Source organism: Lichenostomus cassidix, chromosome 8, assembly GCF_008360975.1.
Source record: "Lichenostomus cassidix isolate B80296 chromosome 8, HeHo_3.0, whole genome shotgun sequence".
Classification (NCBI taxonomy): Eukaryota; Metazoa; Chordata; class Aves; order Passeriformes; family Meliphagidae; genus Lichenostomus; species Lichenostomus cassidix.
This window is the reverse complement of record NC_139489.1, coordinates 9395666-9413283: the sequence shown is the minus strand read 5'-3', so window position 1 is coordinate 9413283 and position 17618 is coordinate 9395666. Positions and strand designations below refer to the sequence as shown.

At 48.9% G+C, this 17618-nt stretch overlaps 1 protein-coding gene across 4 annotated transcripts in view; it reads left to right on the top strand.

Moving 5' to 3' along the window:
• Positions 1-12644, top strand: part of RNF220 (ring finger protein 220) — a 218107-nt gene extending 205463 nt beyond the window's left edge. For all 4 annotated transcript variants that reach the window (XM_085067768.1, XM_085067770.1, XM_085067769.1 and 1 more), the window contains 3 exons: positions 67-175; positions 1329-1403; positions 9643-12644. In XM_085067768.1, coding sequence (XP_084923894.1) covers positions 67-175; positions 1329-1403; positions 9643-9714 — 256 coding nt within the window. In that variant the 3' untranslated portion in view covers positions 9715-12644. The remainder of the gene's footprint in view (positions 1-66; positions 176-1328; positions 1404-9642) is intronic.
• Positions 12645-17618: the final 4974 nt, after the last annotated feature.

The following is a 17618-nucleotide window of genomic DNA, read 5'->3' as shown; positions in this document are numbered from 1 at the left end:
TTTTTCCCCCAAACTCTTAACAGTCTTATGTGCTCAGTGATGCTCACTCTCCATCATCTTTTGCAGAATTACAGAAGACTCCGCAGTGACAACATTTGAAGCGTTAAAGGCTCGTGTCCGTGAGTTAGAAAGGCAGCTTTCCCGTGGGGACCGCTATAAATGTCTCATTTGCATGGTGAGTAGCACTCCACTTGTGGTAATGAATCAGAAATGTCTTGGTATCTTTGCTTGGTATCTTTGTCTTGGTATCTTGAGGAGGAAAGGAGCTTTTCTCCTTTTTCAGGCAGAGTGAGGAAACTCATCACCAATTAGCCTTCCAAATTAAGGTCTTAACAACTGAAATTTCTGTATGAATTGTGTTGTTCCACTGGTATTTGTAGCTGTTCCTCTATATCGGGGGCAAGAAAGGCCTAACTTCAGAAGACTTTCAGTCTTCCTGTAGAAAACTCCCAGGTACCAGCATCCTCTTCCTGCACGTGCAGATTTACGTACATAGGAGAGAGCAGAATCTGTGATCAGAGACTCACCTTTTCTGATTTGGGAACAGGAATGTTGCCTGAGCATTTAAAAGTTGGTAACGTCCTGCGTGCTCTCTGGTGATGCTGTGGCCTTCCTCAGGAAGGGCAGCAGCTCCCTCTGATGGTCCAAGCCTGCAGGGCTCTACATCTCCTGTTGGGTTTGTGTTTTGCTGAGAGCAGAACAATGTGCTTGGTGGAGAGCTCCCTCTGCAACTTCAGCTTGATGCACAGGCTTCTCTCTCCCAGCCAGCTCACAACTTGGAAGTGTGGGAGTGCAGTCCTTGCCACTCATCCCACAGAATGGGTGACAGCTTGCTGCTGATTTCCAGAGGTTTGTTAGCAATGATAGAAGATACTTGAGAAGGCATGTCTGCTGAAGTAGCAGCATTCTTGGGATGTAGTTAAGCTGTTCCTGCAGAGCTATGAGTTGTGATAAGGGTTGATCTTACCCTGTCACTGGTTTTCCTATGATCTGTTGACCTTTCTGATGAGAATAATGGCAAGTGGCCAGAGCAACTTCAGATGCTTTTTGATAACTGTGCTGAGCCAGGTCACCACTTGAGTGGATTATGGGCTTCCAGCAGAAGTTCTGGGAAGCCAAGAAAAGAGACTGCAAGAGACATTCTGCCACTTCTATGCAAACATTACAAAAATAAAATTTCCATATTACACAAGTTGGGATCTTTAACCAACTTTTTTAACAAAATAAAAGGCAGTGTTACCCACAAAGAAAAATGTTGCAATGGGGTTGGGAGTGAAGAATTAGTAGATCCCTGCTATTGAAATAATCTGTTTACTTCTTTTCCTCAGGACTCCTACACAATGCCCCTGACTTCTATTCAGTGCTGGCATGTGCACTGTGAAGAATGCTGGCTGCGGACTCTGGTGAGGCTCTTGACTACTTTCTTATTGACTTACAGCCTTTTTCCTCTCTTCTCAGATACTTTATTCTAGATAGCCACAGGGAAAGGTGCTTTTTGCTGTATTTAAACAATCTGAGTGCTGTGTTTGCAGATTTCCCACTCTAGCTTTGACATGAGAGAATTTTGTTTGAGTCGTTGTTACCCAAGTTCTGTCCTGCCCCTTGCTTTTTCCTCTGCTGTTGTGGGAAGAGCTCTGTGCCAGGGACTACCTTGCCTTTCAGTAATTTTCTGTGGGGCATCCATGCAGAGAGGTACAGCTGTGAGAATGGAGGCCAAATCCACTGAAATTTCATGGAATGGGTAGCTTCTGAGAAACATAATATTCCCCTAAAGCAAAGGGAATCATCTTCAGGAGAGAGGATATGGAAGAGAGCTTTTATAATGTGAATCTATATTTTTTAGGTTATTTAGAATAGCATTGTGTGGTTTTCAAGCATATGCCATTCTGTTTAGAAGATTGGGGACTACCTTGAGCATTAAATAGGTGACCCAATGGAGTAGTGATTTATACATGTATTAAAGGACATCAGGTTAAAATTTAAGGTGTTATTAAATAAAGTGTTTTCTTTTCCTGTGTTAAAACTGTGGGCTTTATAATCAGGCTTTAATGTCCCCTCTGCAGCTGATTTTCAAGCTTTCATTTCATTCTGGCTGGGGAGTGGAAAATAGTCAATTGTGCTTTCTAGTTCTCCTGTTAGCAAGATGATACAGTGTTGGGTTGCAAAAACTGTAAGGGAATGCCACTCCTAAAAACTTGTTCCTGGAAGGCATTACTCTACTTTATAAAACACATTGTGTGCTTGGAATTACGATTAAGCTGATCATGCTCCTTTAAATCCTGCCTTTTAAAAGTCTTGTCCAAGAAAAGTTACCAGGATGGTGAAGTGCCTGTGGGCTTGAGTACTAATAGCAACTCAATAACTTGGCTATCCCTTGGGCTGTATTTTATAGCTCTTCAGCTACACCCTGTCACTATTTACATTATACAAGCTTTTGTAAACATTTTAGCAGCATGTTATAAAAGACACATATGTGGGTACATAGCTGTGAGGTGTCTGGATGAATGTGTGCTCGGCCACCTTTGCTAAGTGAAGAGTAACCTTGTCATTTAGCTACAAGCACAGGATAAAACACTTATTTCCTGTTCATTTTCTTCACTCTGAAGTCTTTGTCCTCTCCCCACCAGCCTCAAGTCATCTTCTAAATCTGTGGCAGTGATTTCACGCTGTTCTTAAGCTCAGCAGCAACTTAGTGCAACTTCAGTCAGGTCCCTTTTTGTCATGTTCAGCAGTCACAGCTGCTCATGAGAACAGGGAAGCTCACTCCAGGTGCTCAGGGATTAACATTTCCCTTGCAGAGGGGAAGCCATCTCCCCCTAGAATCCCATGGGATAGGTGGGCATGAAGCCGTCTGTGTGTGATCTGCACGTGGCTTTTCTGCTGACCAGGCAGGAGGGATGGGAACAGTCCAGCAAGACATCATGTTAGGGCTTGGCACTTGCATAGGGGAAGCAATTAATAAGTGACTACTCATGTGTTCCCCAGTCCTAGCCTCTCCCTGCAGCCCCCAATTTATTAAACCAGGCCTTTTCACAAGGCATGCTTGCACTCCCTCTCCCATCTCAAAAAAAAATCTCCCAGCCTGTGTTCGCATGTTTCTAATGTAACCATTAAAATGTAGCCTGAAGACAGCAATAAAAACCCTGGAACGCCTTGGTGCTTTTGTGTCTTGATCAAAGTCAATGTGTGTAATCTCGTTAAGACTGCCCTCCTTCCCCCCTCCTTTTTTATGAATTTAATGGCATACAGCAGCTGGGCTCAGTGTTTAATGCTTACCAACCTGCATTGTTCTAATTAAGGTATCTCCTTTTATTTTGGGCACAAAAGAGACTCTTGTGTTTTTTTAACAAGCGAGGAGCTGTGGGATAGCGTGTGTAATAATCGCTGCTGTTACCTTTCCCTGGGTGTAAAGCTGGCTCCCCAGTGGGGTTGGGAGGAGGGAGCCTGCGCGTGCAGCACACATGGAAAGACTTGGCTGGGGGAGAGGGGCAGCATTTTTCTTCTGTTGTGCAATAAACAATTTGTTGGAGTTAATAGGAGTTGGAGCAGGCAGGTTGTGTCAGGCTTCCGGCCCCTTTTGAGCAATCTGGAGATCAGCCATCCATGCTGGTGAAAAGTCCTCTTTCTCCTGTGTGCCTGTGGTTCACGTGCCCAACCAGGATCTAATATTAAATTAGAGTGTGAGTTTGTCTGAGAGAGTGAAGATCATGTACTGAACAAGGCCATAGAACTGAAGGCTCAGAGTGCCTGGGAGCATTTTTAAACCTCTGTGGGGTGTTGTGGAGACAGGGTGAAATTTGATGCTCACATGTGTCTATAGATCTATGGTTTAAACATTTTCTAGGATACATCTGATCTTTGGTCGTGTTTACAGCACTGATGAGGATTGGATCTTAAAAAGCTTAGAGATTATGAAAATAAGATTTTTAGACTTTTGGCTCTTGATGTTCAATTCCAAATTATAATTGTTCCGTTGGTAAGGGCAAGGGAGAGACTTTTAACCACCAGCTCTACAAATGGTTGCTGGGTTCTCTAGCTTAGGTACCATTATACTGGAGCTCAGCATGTCAACTGGCTCCAAGTTCTGGGATTGAAACATTGACCAGAGCAGACTCCATCTCTGTCTGCTGTTGCTGTGTCAGATTAATATGAAGCAAAGGCTGGGGTTGCAGAAAGAGGCCCTGGAGATGCCTTAAGAGAACCAAGATAATGGAGTGATTTACCTGTGATCCCTTTTGGAAACCCTGAAAACTGGTGCAGGTTCTTCAAAGATAGGAGAGGAAATGGTGTTGCAGGAGTGAGGCTTAGCCTGGGCAGCAGCAGGTAGAATTCCTTTCCCTGAAGGTCAGCATTCCTCATGGTGAGTGTCCATCCTCAGCTGGTTGTTGGACTGCAGCCCAAGTCACTGGGTGGTAGGGGATGAAACTCCCTCTGTAAGAATCTGCTCCTTCTCCATCCTTCCATCCCTCCATTAACTGAGAGGGACCCTACAGATACTACTGGATGAGATTTGTATTTTTCTTCTCCTGGGCAGAGTGTTCTAACAGTAGAGATTGGCCATCTGCTGTAGTGATTAGCTGGGGAGGTTTGTGAGAGCAGGTTTGATGTGTGTCTGTCAAGAGTAGTTCAGGTTGAGGTGATCTTGCCCAGGGAATGGGTCGGTGAGTTCTTGATGTCCCTCTGAGCTGTACTGTGATTTCCCAATCCCTGGTATCCTTCTTTACGAAGTAAATGGAGTTAGAAGCTAAGTCAGACTGTTGTTTGCCAGTGATGGAGCTGTTGGTGGGTGCAAGGGCTGAAAGAGGACAGGTTTATTTGGCAAATGCAGTTTACTGAGTTTCCCCCATCACCTGTACAAGCCAGAGCCAGCATTTCCCTCATGTATTTGCTGACTCCAGGCTTGTGCTTGCCTGTCTTGGGCTTATTTGAAAATGACAACTACAATAGCAGGAAAAAATCACTTCTAAAAAGCCTTCTTCATCACAGAATGCTTCCAGGGGATCCATCGATATATATGTGTGCTCTGCAGTTGACACATTTATATCTTCAGTAATTACTACATTCTTAGCCCTGCCAGTTTTTCTAGGCTCTAGTACCATATATCCCATGTGGGTTAGAGTAGTTTTGTACAAAACAGCACAGATACAGAGCAGTCCTGGGTGATTCCTCAGTCAGGAACTCCTCAATTCAGCAACATAGGGACCTCCTGAGTCAGCAGCTCCATGGAGGATGCTGTGCTTGAGCCTTCATGTCATCTGCCATGAGGTTCTGTGGTTATTAATCAGCATTTTTCAGTTCTGGCCTCCAGTGCCCTGTGGGGGTGAGCTCCACCCTTTGAGGAGGCTCTGTGAAAAACGTTGTTCTCCTGGTGGTTTAACCCCATTACCAGATAGCTGGAGGGTACCTCACAATGGCAGTGGAGGACAACTGTTTCTCTGGGAATTAGCATCTGCAGAGAAGAAGCTCCACTCTATGTGGAGGCATGGGATGGGAGAGGAGGCTGTCACCTTGGTTTAGAATTGGATCTCAGTATTCAATTCTTTTCCTGGCAAGAAGCTGGCTCTTGGTTTGGGTCCATCCTGTCATCTCTCTACTTTTTTACTTCCTTTGCCTGCTCTGTATGTGCGTCTCCTTATTCTCTGTGCCTGGTAACGTATTCTGCTTGGAAATTGCCCATATTTAGACCCACAAGACAGCAGGAAGTGCCTAAATCCTTCCTTGTGAGTTTCCTTGCTTTAGCCAATTCATAGCAGACATCACACCATTTTTTTTTAAGAGGCAACTTTAAGACAAACTACTCCAATCCTTCCTGGCACCATGTAAGCCCTAACGACTTTTCAACATCTCAGCTCTCGTTAATGCATTTTTCAAACTAGTACCCCAAGTGATTAGCCTGTATTGTGGATCAATCACTTGCCAAATTTTAATTAAGAAAGGAGGAGAAAAAATAAACTCAGTCCTGGTTCCAGCCCCATTTCTTTGCTTTGTAACAGCCCTGGAGCAAACTTCTTGCAGCAGAGTTTTATAAACCCCTCAAAACTGGGGTTTATAATGGAAAAGCTGAGGTGGCCTTTACTCTAGCACACACAGCTATAACACATCAAGGCTTTTCCATGTAGCTATGATGAAAGGAGCAGAAGGACCTGGAAAAAAAGAAAGAAAGAAATGGCCGACAGGTGGGACTTATTATTCCACAGCATTTTTATTTCAAGGGAAAAGTTTAGTAACCCCAGCTGGCAGGTGAGCAGTGGGGGAGCAAATGCTTTTTCATTGTGCCTGTGCCAGCATGTGTGTGTGTGTACAAGCTTATGTGCCTCGCCACAAGAGAGGAGAGCTTAAACACTGGTGCAGATAAATGTTGTATAACTACACTGGAAAGTCAGATGCAAGGAACAAGGTTCTGAGCAACTTCAATCTAAAAAGTAAAAGAATCAGGACTTAGTTCTGAATTTACCACACCTGCCTATGTGTGCAGAGGAGGACAGTTTCATTTAATAAAAAAGAAAAATGCATCCCCAAGTGTCCAAAGTCATTACTTTTGCCTGAACTGTTTAATACCAAGCACAAGTGCTAGAGGGACCCAGAGCCCTGGCCCCAGCATGCCACGTGCAGCCTGCACCGCATTCAGGCCAAGCTGCTGAAGGTCTCCAGGATGCTGTTGTTCCCTTCAATGTACCTTCATTGAAGGCTTCAGAAGTCAAGGATGAGCTGTGCTTCCCACATGCAGGTGAAGCAGTATCCACCACTGCCCTAAATGAATCTGTGAATTATGTAGCTTCTGCAGAAAATAGGTCAAATTCCATGTGGTTGGTTTCTGCTTTGTGATGTGGTTGAAAACTTGTCTGTGGCTATGCATGTGCAGCTCTCAGCCTTAGGTGGGAGAGTGAATCCCCATAAAACTATCAGCATGAAGTGCAGAAAACAGATCTCGAGGACAGAGATCCATGGGTCTGGCAAGATAACTCCAGCCATCTTCCCTTTCCCTGTAGTGTGAGGGAACTGCATACCTGACCTTGCTTTGCCATGGAAGGGAGCTGCAAAGATGCAGTTGGTTTCATCAAGCTTGTTCTGCCATCCCTCTGGGCTGAGTGCAGAGGGCTGCACCTGCAGCTTTTGCTTGGATGATTTGCTGCCCCTTGCCTATAAGCCTGTCTTACAAAGGAGAGTGTGGACACAGATGTGGGCACTAGTCACATCTGGAATGCTTAAAATCCCTGTCCACACTTACTTCTGCTTGTCAGGGCACACCAGAAAGCTTGAACAGGCAGCTGCCAACTGCTTGGACAACATGCTGTGAATTAATTCCTCAGCACCTCTTTGCCACTTCCTTTGGGACCCCCTCCAGCTACAAAAATGATGCCAAGAGGGCAACTAGATGCAACAGGTGCCTCCAAGGACAAGGGAACTGCATGGAACTGAGCAGAGACAAAATTGAAACAGGATGTTTCATGGCATTTGCATCCAGATTAGTGAGTCCCTCCTTGGGAGTGCTGCTATGTCACCCATCCCACAATGGTAGAAGGGGCAGATGTTAAGATTTTTCTCTTTTTTGTGTTTTCACCACTACAGCAAGTTTTTACTGGGACACGCAGAGTTAGAGCTTGCCATTTCTAATTCTGGACATCCAAAGCTATGGATTTGAGTACAAGCAAAGAGGTGCATTAAGTAAACAGGCTCTGCTGAAGTCCAGTGCAGTCCAGTTTCTATTTCATCAGGGTTTTTTTAAGCCTTCCCTTTGAGTTGTAGTTTGTACTTGCTCGTCCCAGAATTCAGCATGCCAAGTCCACTTAGTGAAGACTACTGCATAGGGCTGCATGGTGCATTTCACAGGCACAGTAGGATGGTCCTTGCCCTGGAAGGCTGAAAATCTAAACAGACACAGTCGTTGTCACAGATAACTAGAAGGCGGTGCCCTCAGGCATCAGCCCCAGCATCAGGTGTGCTATCCAGACCACCAGTGGTCTGTCCTTCTCTGGACTGCCAGTCTGTCACTCACCCCAAGAGTGTTACTCACTCTCAAAGTGATGCCCAGGGTGTTTTGGGTGTCCTGTATGTTTTCTTCAGCTCTAGCCCAACAGGACTTTGTGTGTGGCTGGTTTAGATCAGGTGCAAGTGCCCATGGTCCCCACGTATGTTCTGTCAATAGCTGAGCTGCTGGCAGTGAGGGCTGTCAGATGGGAGCCTGATTGTTCAGAAGTCCAAAGCTCAGAGAATGGCAAGCGTGTGAAGTCCATGTCTGCCAGGAATAATGTGCAGTGGGAGCAGGAAGGGAGCTGATTCCAAACTGGCCTGCAGAAGGACTTGGTACTGCAGAGCAAACATGACTTGCACCTCTTCAGAGCTACACCCTTGTGAATTACTTGCACCCAGGTAAATTTTCTACACTTGGGAGGGACTCCCTCCTCCAGATTCTCCATAGTCTGAGGGGCTTCCAGGGGAGAAGGCCCCATCCTGTCTTCGCAAGTGTTGTCACAGAGCAGAGAAGACCTGTTGTAAGGATGCTTGCTTTTGGTGAGCAGCAGTGCCAGCTGCTCTGCTAGGGATGTACCCATGTGCAGATAGCAGTCCAAGTGTGGCAGGTCACAGTCCTGCCCAGCTGCCGCTCTCACTGTTGCAGGTACTGCAACAAGCCCTGCTCAGGGAGAGCAGCAGCAGCACCACTGAACAACAGCCTCAGCTCTGCCAGCAAGCCCTGTGCAAGCCAGCAAGCTCTCACACAGGGCTGCATTCCTGGCAGCTCACTTGTCATGCCAAGTGCTGCAGGAGGGGCCTGTCAGACAGCAGTGAGCAAAACTTGGGGTGCTCTGGCAGAGCCTGTGCTCAGTTCAGTGCATCAGGAGGTCATGTTAAGGCTGTGGTGAGTACTGAAAGCCAGGCCGTCCCAATTTCCCGCGCTGCTGGTGCTGTAGATGGAAGGCTGCCTCACAGCAGAGCCATCTTTCTGTCGTTTTTCCCATCAATTGTCTGTCACATCTGCCAATCTAATGATGACCGGCTTAGGTTGACCCCGATTCTGAGGCTTATTAACACCCTCTTGCTGTCAGGCTCAGTAATAGATGGCACATCAGCCCTTGTTTTATTTCATGTAGTGTTCCTGTCAGCCGCCCATTACCCCACCCCAGCTCACATCACATTTTGCTGGTTTCAGCTCACCTTGGCAGAACAGACTCATTTCTGCAGCATCTGTGTAAGTTGAGGGGGGACAGGACAGGAGGTTCCTTCATGCCAGTAGCTCATAGGCTTTTGCAGGGTGGACAAGGCAGTGCCCCACTCTAGGGCCCTGTAAAGGATGGTTCAAGCCCCTGTTGAACCACCTCAGTCATCCCTGGTGAAAACTTCACCTGTTCCAGCTGGGTTGATTTTCTGCCTGTTCAGTGACCTGAACTGGCTCATTGAGGGCTGCAGGTGAGCAAGGGAGACAGAAAGGAGCAGATCTGTCTAGCTGCCTCATGCCAGGGACTGGAGCAGGACAAGGGGCTTGCAGGGCAGGCAAGAAATGCATTGGGATTCCCCCTTCACACAACTTGTTCCCACTGTTGAAGGCCATTGCACTGGAGGGCTCTTGCTACTTCTGCGATCCCAGGCCAAGGGCAGGGATGTTCTTCACACTTTCACGCTATGCATTTCATCTGCTGATTGCAGGGTGCCAAGAAGCTCTGTCCTCAGTGTAACACCATCACATCTCCCGGAGACCTTCGGCGCATCTACTTATGAAGGACCCAGTGGGAGGGCGGGACCCAGCTACTTGGCTCAGCTCATCACACCCAGGGGGAGAAGAACGACCACAACAAAAAAAAGACGTTTTAAAATTTAAAGAAAAACCAGAGACTCCAGACATGGACTCGAGGATACAGGAGCAGTGGGGAGCCTCGGCTGCCAGGTCCCCGCAAGTTGAGACCTTCTTCAGCATCTGCAGCGGGCAAAACCAAATCCTTTGTTGTGAAGCCCCCTTTTTTAAAACCAGTGTTCCCCATCACCCGTTCCCTGGAGCTGGCTTTGCATTGCGGATGGCTCGTGAGCCCTCCTTTGGACTGTGTTGTTGACCACTCTGCCCCCAGGAGACTGGGGAAGGGACCCTTGACAGAAAGATGTTAAATAACCTGTAACTTGTGTTCTTTGATCAGTTTTTGTTTCGTTTCTATTTGTTTTGGTTTGATTTTTTTGTTTGGTTCTGTTTTGGTTTTTTGTGGTGTTCTAGTGATAACTAAAAGGTTTAAAGAAAAAAAAAACACACCCAGGCAGAAATGAAGCACATGTAATATAGATTATATATGTTTACAATGTTGTGTATAAATGGGATAGACTCAAACATTACATACTAATAAGTTTCCCTTTCTTTTCTTTGGGTTGTATTTTTTTTAAAGAAGAAAAAAAAATGAGCAGAGAACATTAAACCCATATTTTTCTTGGTTCAGCAAAGTTTTGGCATTAAAGTCATTAGTTTAAAAAAAGTATATATATACATATATATAATATAAATGGTTTAATGTTCTGTGGTGTATATTTCCTCATTCAGATATGAAGTTAACAGCTTTTAGTAATGGCTGTAGCATTGCCCATAACTTACAGAACTTATGGGGAGTAGAGGAGGTGGATTTTTGTCATTAGTTGTAGCTAATGGGGCTATTTATAATAGAATCGTTATCCCCGGAAAGACACAGCTTTTAACTCCTCACCGGGGGGCTAGGCAGGACAGGGGGAATCTGGCTCAGCCCCCTTTGTCTTTCCCAGCTGGGGAAGGGGCAAATGGTGAGGAGCTGGAAAGAGGGAGTGAGTCTGTCAGAGCACTGCTCTCTCCCCTGGCTGGGAGTGCCTGTTCAAGGGTCTGGCTGATCCCTGTGCTCCTCCAGGCCACAGCCCCTTCCCCTGCCCTGCCTGGCTTTGCTTTCCTCCGCTGGGCAGTGTTTCCTGGCTGAGGATGCCTGGGCTGCTCAGGACGGTGCTGAGGCAGGACAGTGGGGAAGTGGGGACAGGATGGTCCTGCTGGTGGCTTTGCCCAGAGAGACTCACCCAGTTCCATGGCGGGGCTGCCTGGCAGAGCCGTGCAAGCCCTGCAGAGCCAGCCCTGCCCTGCGCCCCCTTCCCCCAGCTCCCACTCTCCTGCAGCCTGCGATTTTCCTAAAAGGTTTTGGAACTAGGGTAGAGAGCCAAGCCAGCCCTGTCTCATCCCCACTGCCACCCCCAGGGTCCAGCAGAGACACTCTCAGCTGGACCCAGAGGTCCCCCGCAGCCCCAGCTTCTTCCATGCAGTCCCTCGTGCTTGTCCCCATCTCCCATATTGTCAGCCTTAACCAAAGCTGCCATCTGGCCTGGTTTTTTGTTGTTCTTTTCTTTTTGTCAGGACCCAAGAAACAGATACTGACCCATTTCCAAGACCTTGTGTGCTGACTTCTCCCAGCTCACTGTGCATCCCTGCCGCAGCTGCCCGGGCAGTTGTGGGGTGCCAGCTCCCTACAGCCAAAAGACAGGGAGATGGGAAAGCTCATCTGTCCCACTCCTTTCCAAGCTGATCCCACCTGGCAGCACAACATAGCTGGGGCATTTTAAGACAGTCTGGAAACAGCACTGGATGAGGGGTTTGGAGTTGGGACCCCAGGGCTGCTGGGGTCAGAGAGGGAAGGGCTGGGGAAGCAGGATGCATGGGGGGTGTGACAGTCCCACTGCTGCTTCCCTGCCCTGAGCTCTTTTTCAGAAAACAGCTGCAGCCTTAGCATCTCCTGAATTATTTCAGAAGGATCCTACTGCACCCCCAAAAAAAAAACCACAAACAAAATTGAAGGAGCTGATTTTTCATAAACATCTCATCAAAAGGTGACAGTTCCTGTTTGGGAGTTTGGTCCCAGCTCCTAGCAGTGCGTGGCCTCTGAGACCCGAGAGAGAGACTCTGCAGCCTCCTCTGCTCAGGGACATGTGCCAGCAGAGCTCCCTGGAGCCAGAGGACGCTGAGGCACCCCAGAGAGTCCTGTCCCCACAGGGAGACTGTGGCAGGGGCTGTCACTGCAGCCAGCAGCACAGGGCAGGGGAAGGGCAAGCACGCACAGCTCAAGCTGGATTTGTAAGGGGAGAAAAACTTGTGGGGCACATGGCTGAGCTGGGAGTGTGCTGGTGCTGAGGTCTCAGAGATGGATTTGGAGAGGGTGCAGCCAGGTGGGTTTGAGAGGCAACCAGGAAGGGCAAGAGGACAGGACACCCCAGCCCAGCCCTTCCTTGGAAATGGCCTTGCTCCCTCCCAGGGCCTTTCTGGCAGGTGTTGTGGACCAGCCGTGTGCTCTATGTACGTATGTGTAAAACCATATGTAACTAGTCATTGGTTCTTTGTTTTGGGGTTATTTTTGGTTTATTTTGTTTAAATTGTAAAGCCATCCCTTGTTTTCAAGGGGGAAGCTGCAGGGGGAAGGCTGGGGAGAGAGGCATCCCAGTTTGTAACAGGCATCTGCCACTTCCCCTCTTCTGTAATGAGTTTTAAATGATTAAAAAAAAAATGAAATATTGGAGTTACCTATCTTTGCCCAAAGAATCCCAGTTGCACAAAGCGATATTCCGGTGTGTCAATGATTGTGTGTCAGTGTATATTATACAAAGAGGTACTTGTCACTCCCGTTTGTAAACTACATTTGACATTAATTAAACAAGTATAAACCTTCTCGGGCGCTTTCTGCCTCTCTGTGTTTCCCTTTGCAGGCAAGAGGCAGCAGAGGAGACACTCCCCACATGCTGCAGCCCCTGGATGTGGGTAAGGTCCCAGAGGGGAGTCCTGGTCCTGTTTGGGATGCAGGGACAGATGCAGGGGGATGCTGGGACACTCGCCAGGCCTCACCACGGATGGGTTCCCCCAACTGGTCCCCCCTGTAGAGCCACGAGGGCAGGGCAAAGGGCACCCCTCAGGGGACACCCCCATAATGAAGTCTCATCGGCTGCATTAGCTGGGGGCAGGAGGCGCCCAGCCCCAACAGATCTATACATCCTGCATTAGGGGCCCCCAGTGAAGTGTAGGGTTACCCCGACACAGGGACTGGGAGGCTGCTGGGGGTGGGGGCAGAGGGTGGGCTCCCCCCGGCATGTGGCTGGCGCCGACACTTTGGGTTTACAAACATTTTGCAGATGGGTCAATGGGGTGTTTTCAAACCCCTCCCCGTGGCTGTGTTCCCCAGGGATGGGGTGCTGGGGGTCCCCAGGCTGGTGGGAGGAGGCAGCAGGGATGTCAGGGACCTCTTTCCATCTGCTCTGGCAAGGATAGGGAAAGGGGGGGATTTGGCCACTTTATTGGCTGGCAAGGAGCAGCAGAGCACCTCAGCTACTCTCCCATTCACTTTCAGCCCAAAGGAAGCCTGAGGCCAGGGTGAGGGGCAGGAACCCTCCCTCCCTCTCCACCTACCCCACAGCAGGCTGCTAATATTTTATTTAAAATATCTTTAGGAAGCGGAGGACCATGATGTATCGGATATATTGAGAAAATGCTAATGTGTAATAGCGTGTGTCAGGGGCCTCGTTCATCACCCCGCGCCGCCTTCTGGGGGATCCATATCTAATTAACAGTAATGAATGAGGGAGCCCACCTAATGACAGCCCGCCAGTTTGTTATGGAAATGAGGCAATCCCATTAGGCAAAACACTTAATTAAACAAACTGCTCGGAGTGTAGGCCAGTGCAGGATGGGCACAGGCCCTTTGGGGAACAAGGGAGGCCCTGGTACCCAGCCCTCCACATGCCACGTTGGGGGCACAGAGGCTGCTGCAGCTTCTACAGCTGGGTGCCCATAGTCAACTCCAGTAGCAGGGGACTGGGGAAGCTGAGAGGGACCTTCTTGGGGGGGGTCCCAGCTGGGAAGGGAGCAGCAGGGCAGTTCACATCCCCCTCTCATCTCTCTCCTTCGATGGGCTCAGAGGCAGCAGAGGCCAAACACAGATTTCCAATCAAACGTGTGTACTTGGCTCCTGCTCTATTGACACTGAAGCAAGAAGGGCTCAAGGTTAATTCCTTATCAATACCCTATTGTCACCTCATCCATCATTCTGTGGGGGCAGGGGCTGCCCAAGCTCTCCCTGCCCCAACCCCCATAGGTTTGGGAAGGTGACCAAAGGATGCCATGCCCACCTCTGCCCACCCCAGCCCTGCTCACACAGCCTGGCTCTAGTGGTGCCGGAGTGGGCTTGCAGCCATGTGAGGATGCAGAAATGAGGAGATGGAGGGTCAAGTTCAAAGGGAAGGGGATGGAGGGATGCCTGTGCCACAGGCTGGGTGCAGGAGCTGTGCGGGTGTGCTGGACAAGGGGGTACTGGGAGAGGGATCAGGTGGTGGCTGTGGCCCCTGTTTGTGCTATCCTGTTTCCTAATTGCCTCCTAAGCCCCCAGCCCTGTGTGCTGGGGGGTTCTGCCAGCCTTTTCAGAAGCACAGCACTAAACTCAGCTCGTTCCCCAGGGCTTGGGAACTCAAAGGAGCTCTGGAGTCCTGATAGGTGGAGTTCCCAGAAGATGGGCCATGATCTGCTTGATCATACACTATTACACAGATTCACTTAAAAACAGATAGCCTTCCATGGGTGATGGGGAGGGAAGTGCTGCAACCTGGCCTGCTGGTGTGAGAGGGGCAGTAAAGCTATTCCGACTGTTAGACTTTTGGTTTTAACAATCAGTTAAAGCTGAGGAATGGGATCTAGTACAAACTCCAGAGGCAGGCAGCCCTAGGGAGAGATGCTGTTCTGTACTAACTCAAAATCTCTGCTTCTTGTCATCGGAGTTAGTTCTTGCTGGTCTTTTTCCTTGCCCCAAGAGGACACTTTTTGCAGGAGATGCTCTCAAGCACACAGAAGCGCTGGGCTGTGCTGTGCTGTTGGGGTCTTCTCAGCAGTCTCCTAGACTAAAAATCCCTCCATGCGGGAAAGAGGGGTCCTGCTGCCATCTCGTGGAACTGTTCTCGCCTGACACGGGGGTCCCGCTGGGGTCTGCACAGCCGCCCTCTGCCACTCCCCCTCAGTCACCTCCCCGGGCAATGGAGATCACCAGCTTCACCCTTCCCTCCTTCACCTTCTGGGACGCAGCACACAGGGTTGGATTGCTTGGTTCCATCCTGTCCATACTCACTTTTCCATCATTGGTATACATACGCCTGCAGCATCCCAACATGCACAAAGATGGGACCTCAGCCCACACAGCTTTAAAACACCTTTATGAGGTGTGGGCACAGGTCAGTCTGAACCCAGGGACCTGGTTTGAATTACTCTTGCCACAAGATGTTACCCCAGCTCCAAAACCTGACCCCAGGCTGGGCTGGATCCTGCCCCTTGCCTGCCCAGTGCCGCAGGGAGCTCTGGCTGCATGGACACCCTCCCAGCCCTGTCAGCAGCCACTGAGCTTCCTCCAGCCAGGATACATGGGCCACCCTGACCACTAAATGGCTTTTTTTCTTTTTCAAAACCTTCCTGTAACATCACCACTGCTTGGGGAGAGAAGGCAGCACAGGGGAGCAAGCCAGGAGTCAGTTCCCTCACAGGAAACATTTTCAAATGCATTTTGTTGCTGAAAGTTAGTTTTGCTTTGCCATAACTGTGGCAGCCAGCCGTGAGCATCCTCCTCTCCTGCCACTGCTGGTGTTTCACCCAGATTGTTTCACAGTCTGCACATGAGGGCTGGACTGCAGGAAAACAAGCTCTGGGCCACATCCCACTCCCTACCCTCGAGGCAAGCCCAGGGGTGCTGCATTTTTCCTCCCAGTGAACAGATCTGCAATGCCCCTCCTCCCCATAGCTCGTCTCAGAGATTTACTTGGATTTGCCAAGGTATCACAACCTTTGGGCTTTCAGTGTTCAGGCTGAAGGTCTTTAGGAACACTGGCTGCGCCAAACCGTGACAGTTTAGCAAGGATTAAGGGTCTGAGGCTGGGTTTTTGTAAATCCAGTAGTGCTTGGATCAGTTCTCAGCCATGTGCCTTCAGGCTCCAAGTTATTAACCTTCTGTTTCAAGTAACAAGCCACAGGAATACGGAGGGCAGGAAGGTGGGGGCACACACACAGTACAGGAAAGCAGAGGGCAGCATATCACAGTGCTCACAATCAGAATTAAAACTTGCTGGGACTTGAAAAACAAAACCCACCCAGCACACTGGTGTTGTAAACCACTGGTTTGCCCAAGATCATCCTGGTCTCAGAGAGGTGTGTACACAAATTACCCCTGAATTTCAAGTCACTTTTGCAGCAGTGGAAATGGCTGTGAGCAGGTTCCTGTTTGCAAAGCTCAGGACACCTCTGACTGCAGAGCTCCAGCAGGCAGCACCCACTCCCTGCCTGCTGCCCTGGAAAGTGGGGAAGTAGGGCTGAGCTGGACTGAGCTGGGGAAGTGGCAGTCCCATAGAGGGAAGATAAAAGTGGGGATGGAAGGTGCAGCCGACATGTGAGGCTCTTCTCAGAGGAAACTTTGCAATCCTGTCAGGCAGGGTCAGAGGGTTTACCCCCAGCTCCTGCCAGCCATGTTCTGCAACAGCTCAAGCAAGTCCTTAAATAGGAGAAGCTCAACACCCACAGCAATAAACAGGAACAGCAGATTCCCAGGAGCAACTATTAATTCAGAGGCGTATATTATGGAGTGTTTAACTCATCTGTAAATACTGAACCTGTAGAAACCAGCATGAGGGCAAGTGTTGTTAAACAGCCTTTGTCACCTCTGCTCCCCAAGAGTGTTCACAGTGCCACAAACAGGCTGGAGGCTGAGAAGCCCCAGCCCAGCTCTGAGAAGGCAGATGAGCACATCACAGCTCAGAAGTTACAGCATTGGCAGCACAAACCAGGGGCCTGCTTTAAAAAGCTCGGAGATCTCTGAGATCTCTGGAGATAGGGGACCATGACTGGCTTTTACGGGTCCAAACCTCAGAAACAAGAATTTCTCCATGGAAAGGGGAAGGCTGAAGGCTCTTACCACAGGGCAGCCCTCACACCCCATTGTCACAGTGGAAGCTGGAACTGGGATCACACCTACAGAAGACTGGATCCTGAGCAGCAAGGGCTCCTATGCTTGTCAACAGTTTTTACTTTAAAAAATACCAAAGACAAACCAGGTCATCAGCCTCCTTTCAGTTAATTCTCACCTAATCCCATACACACCCCAGCCCCCCCTCTAAAACCATGCCTATCATGGGGTTACTCTGCTGTAACAGAGAGTTGTCACAGTCTGCTACAAAGAGCTGTGTGGTCACCACTGCCACTCACCCTGTGCTTTCACTTCTGTGAGGTGTTACAGTTCTTGTTTTAAACTTCCATATTATTTTAGTGCTTACACGGGCCTCCCCCTCTGCATTTCAACCCAGAACAGCAACTGTTTTGCAATTGTGGATGACAGCACCCCAAGGGTGGGCAAGACCAGCACAGCCACCCACAAGCAGAACCTTTTGCAAAAATGCTCCTGCTTTTTAAGTGCCTACCTCTCTAGGGCAGCTCCTTGTTCAAGCAGGCCCATATCACAGCCCTCCAGAGCTTCTTCCTGGCAATTTCAAGTTGACTAAACCCGTTTGCCATGTTATTAATTAGCTTGCAATGCTGTGACATAGCATAAACACATCAGCAGGCTCTCATCTATCTTTATCCCCACTTCTCCCCCAAATAAACAACAAAACCTAAACCCAAACATGGA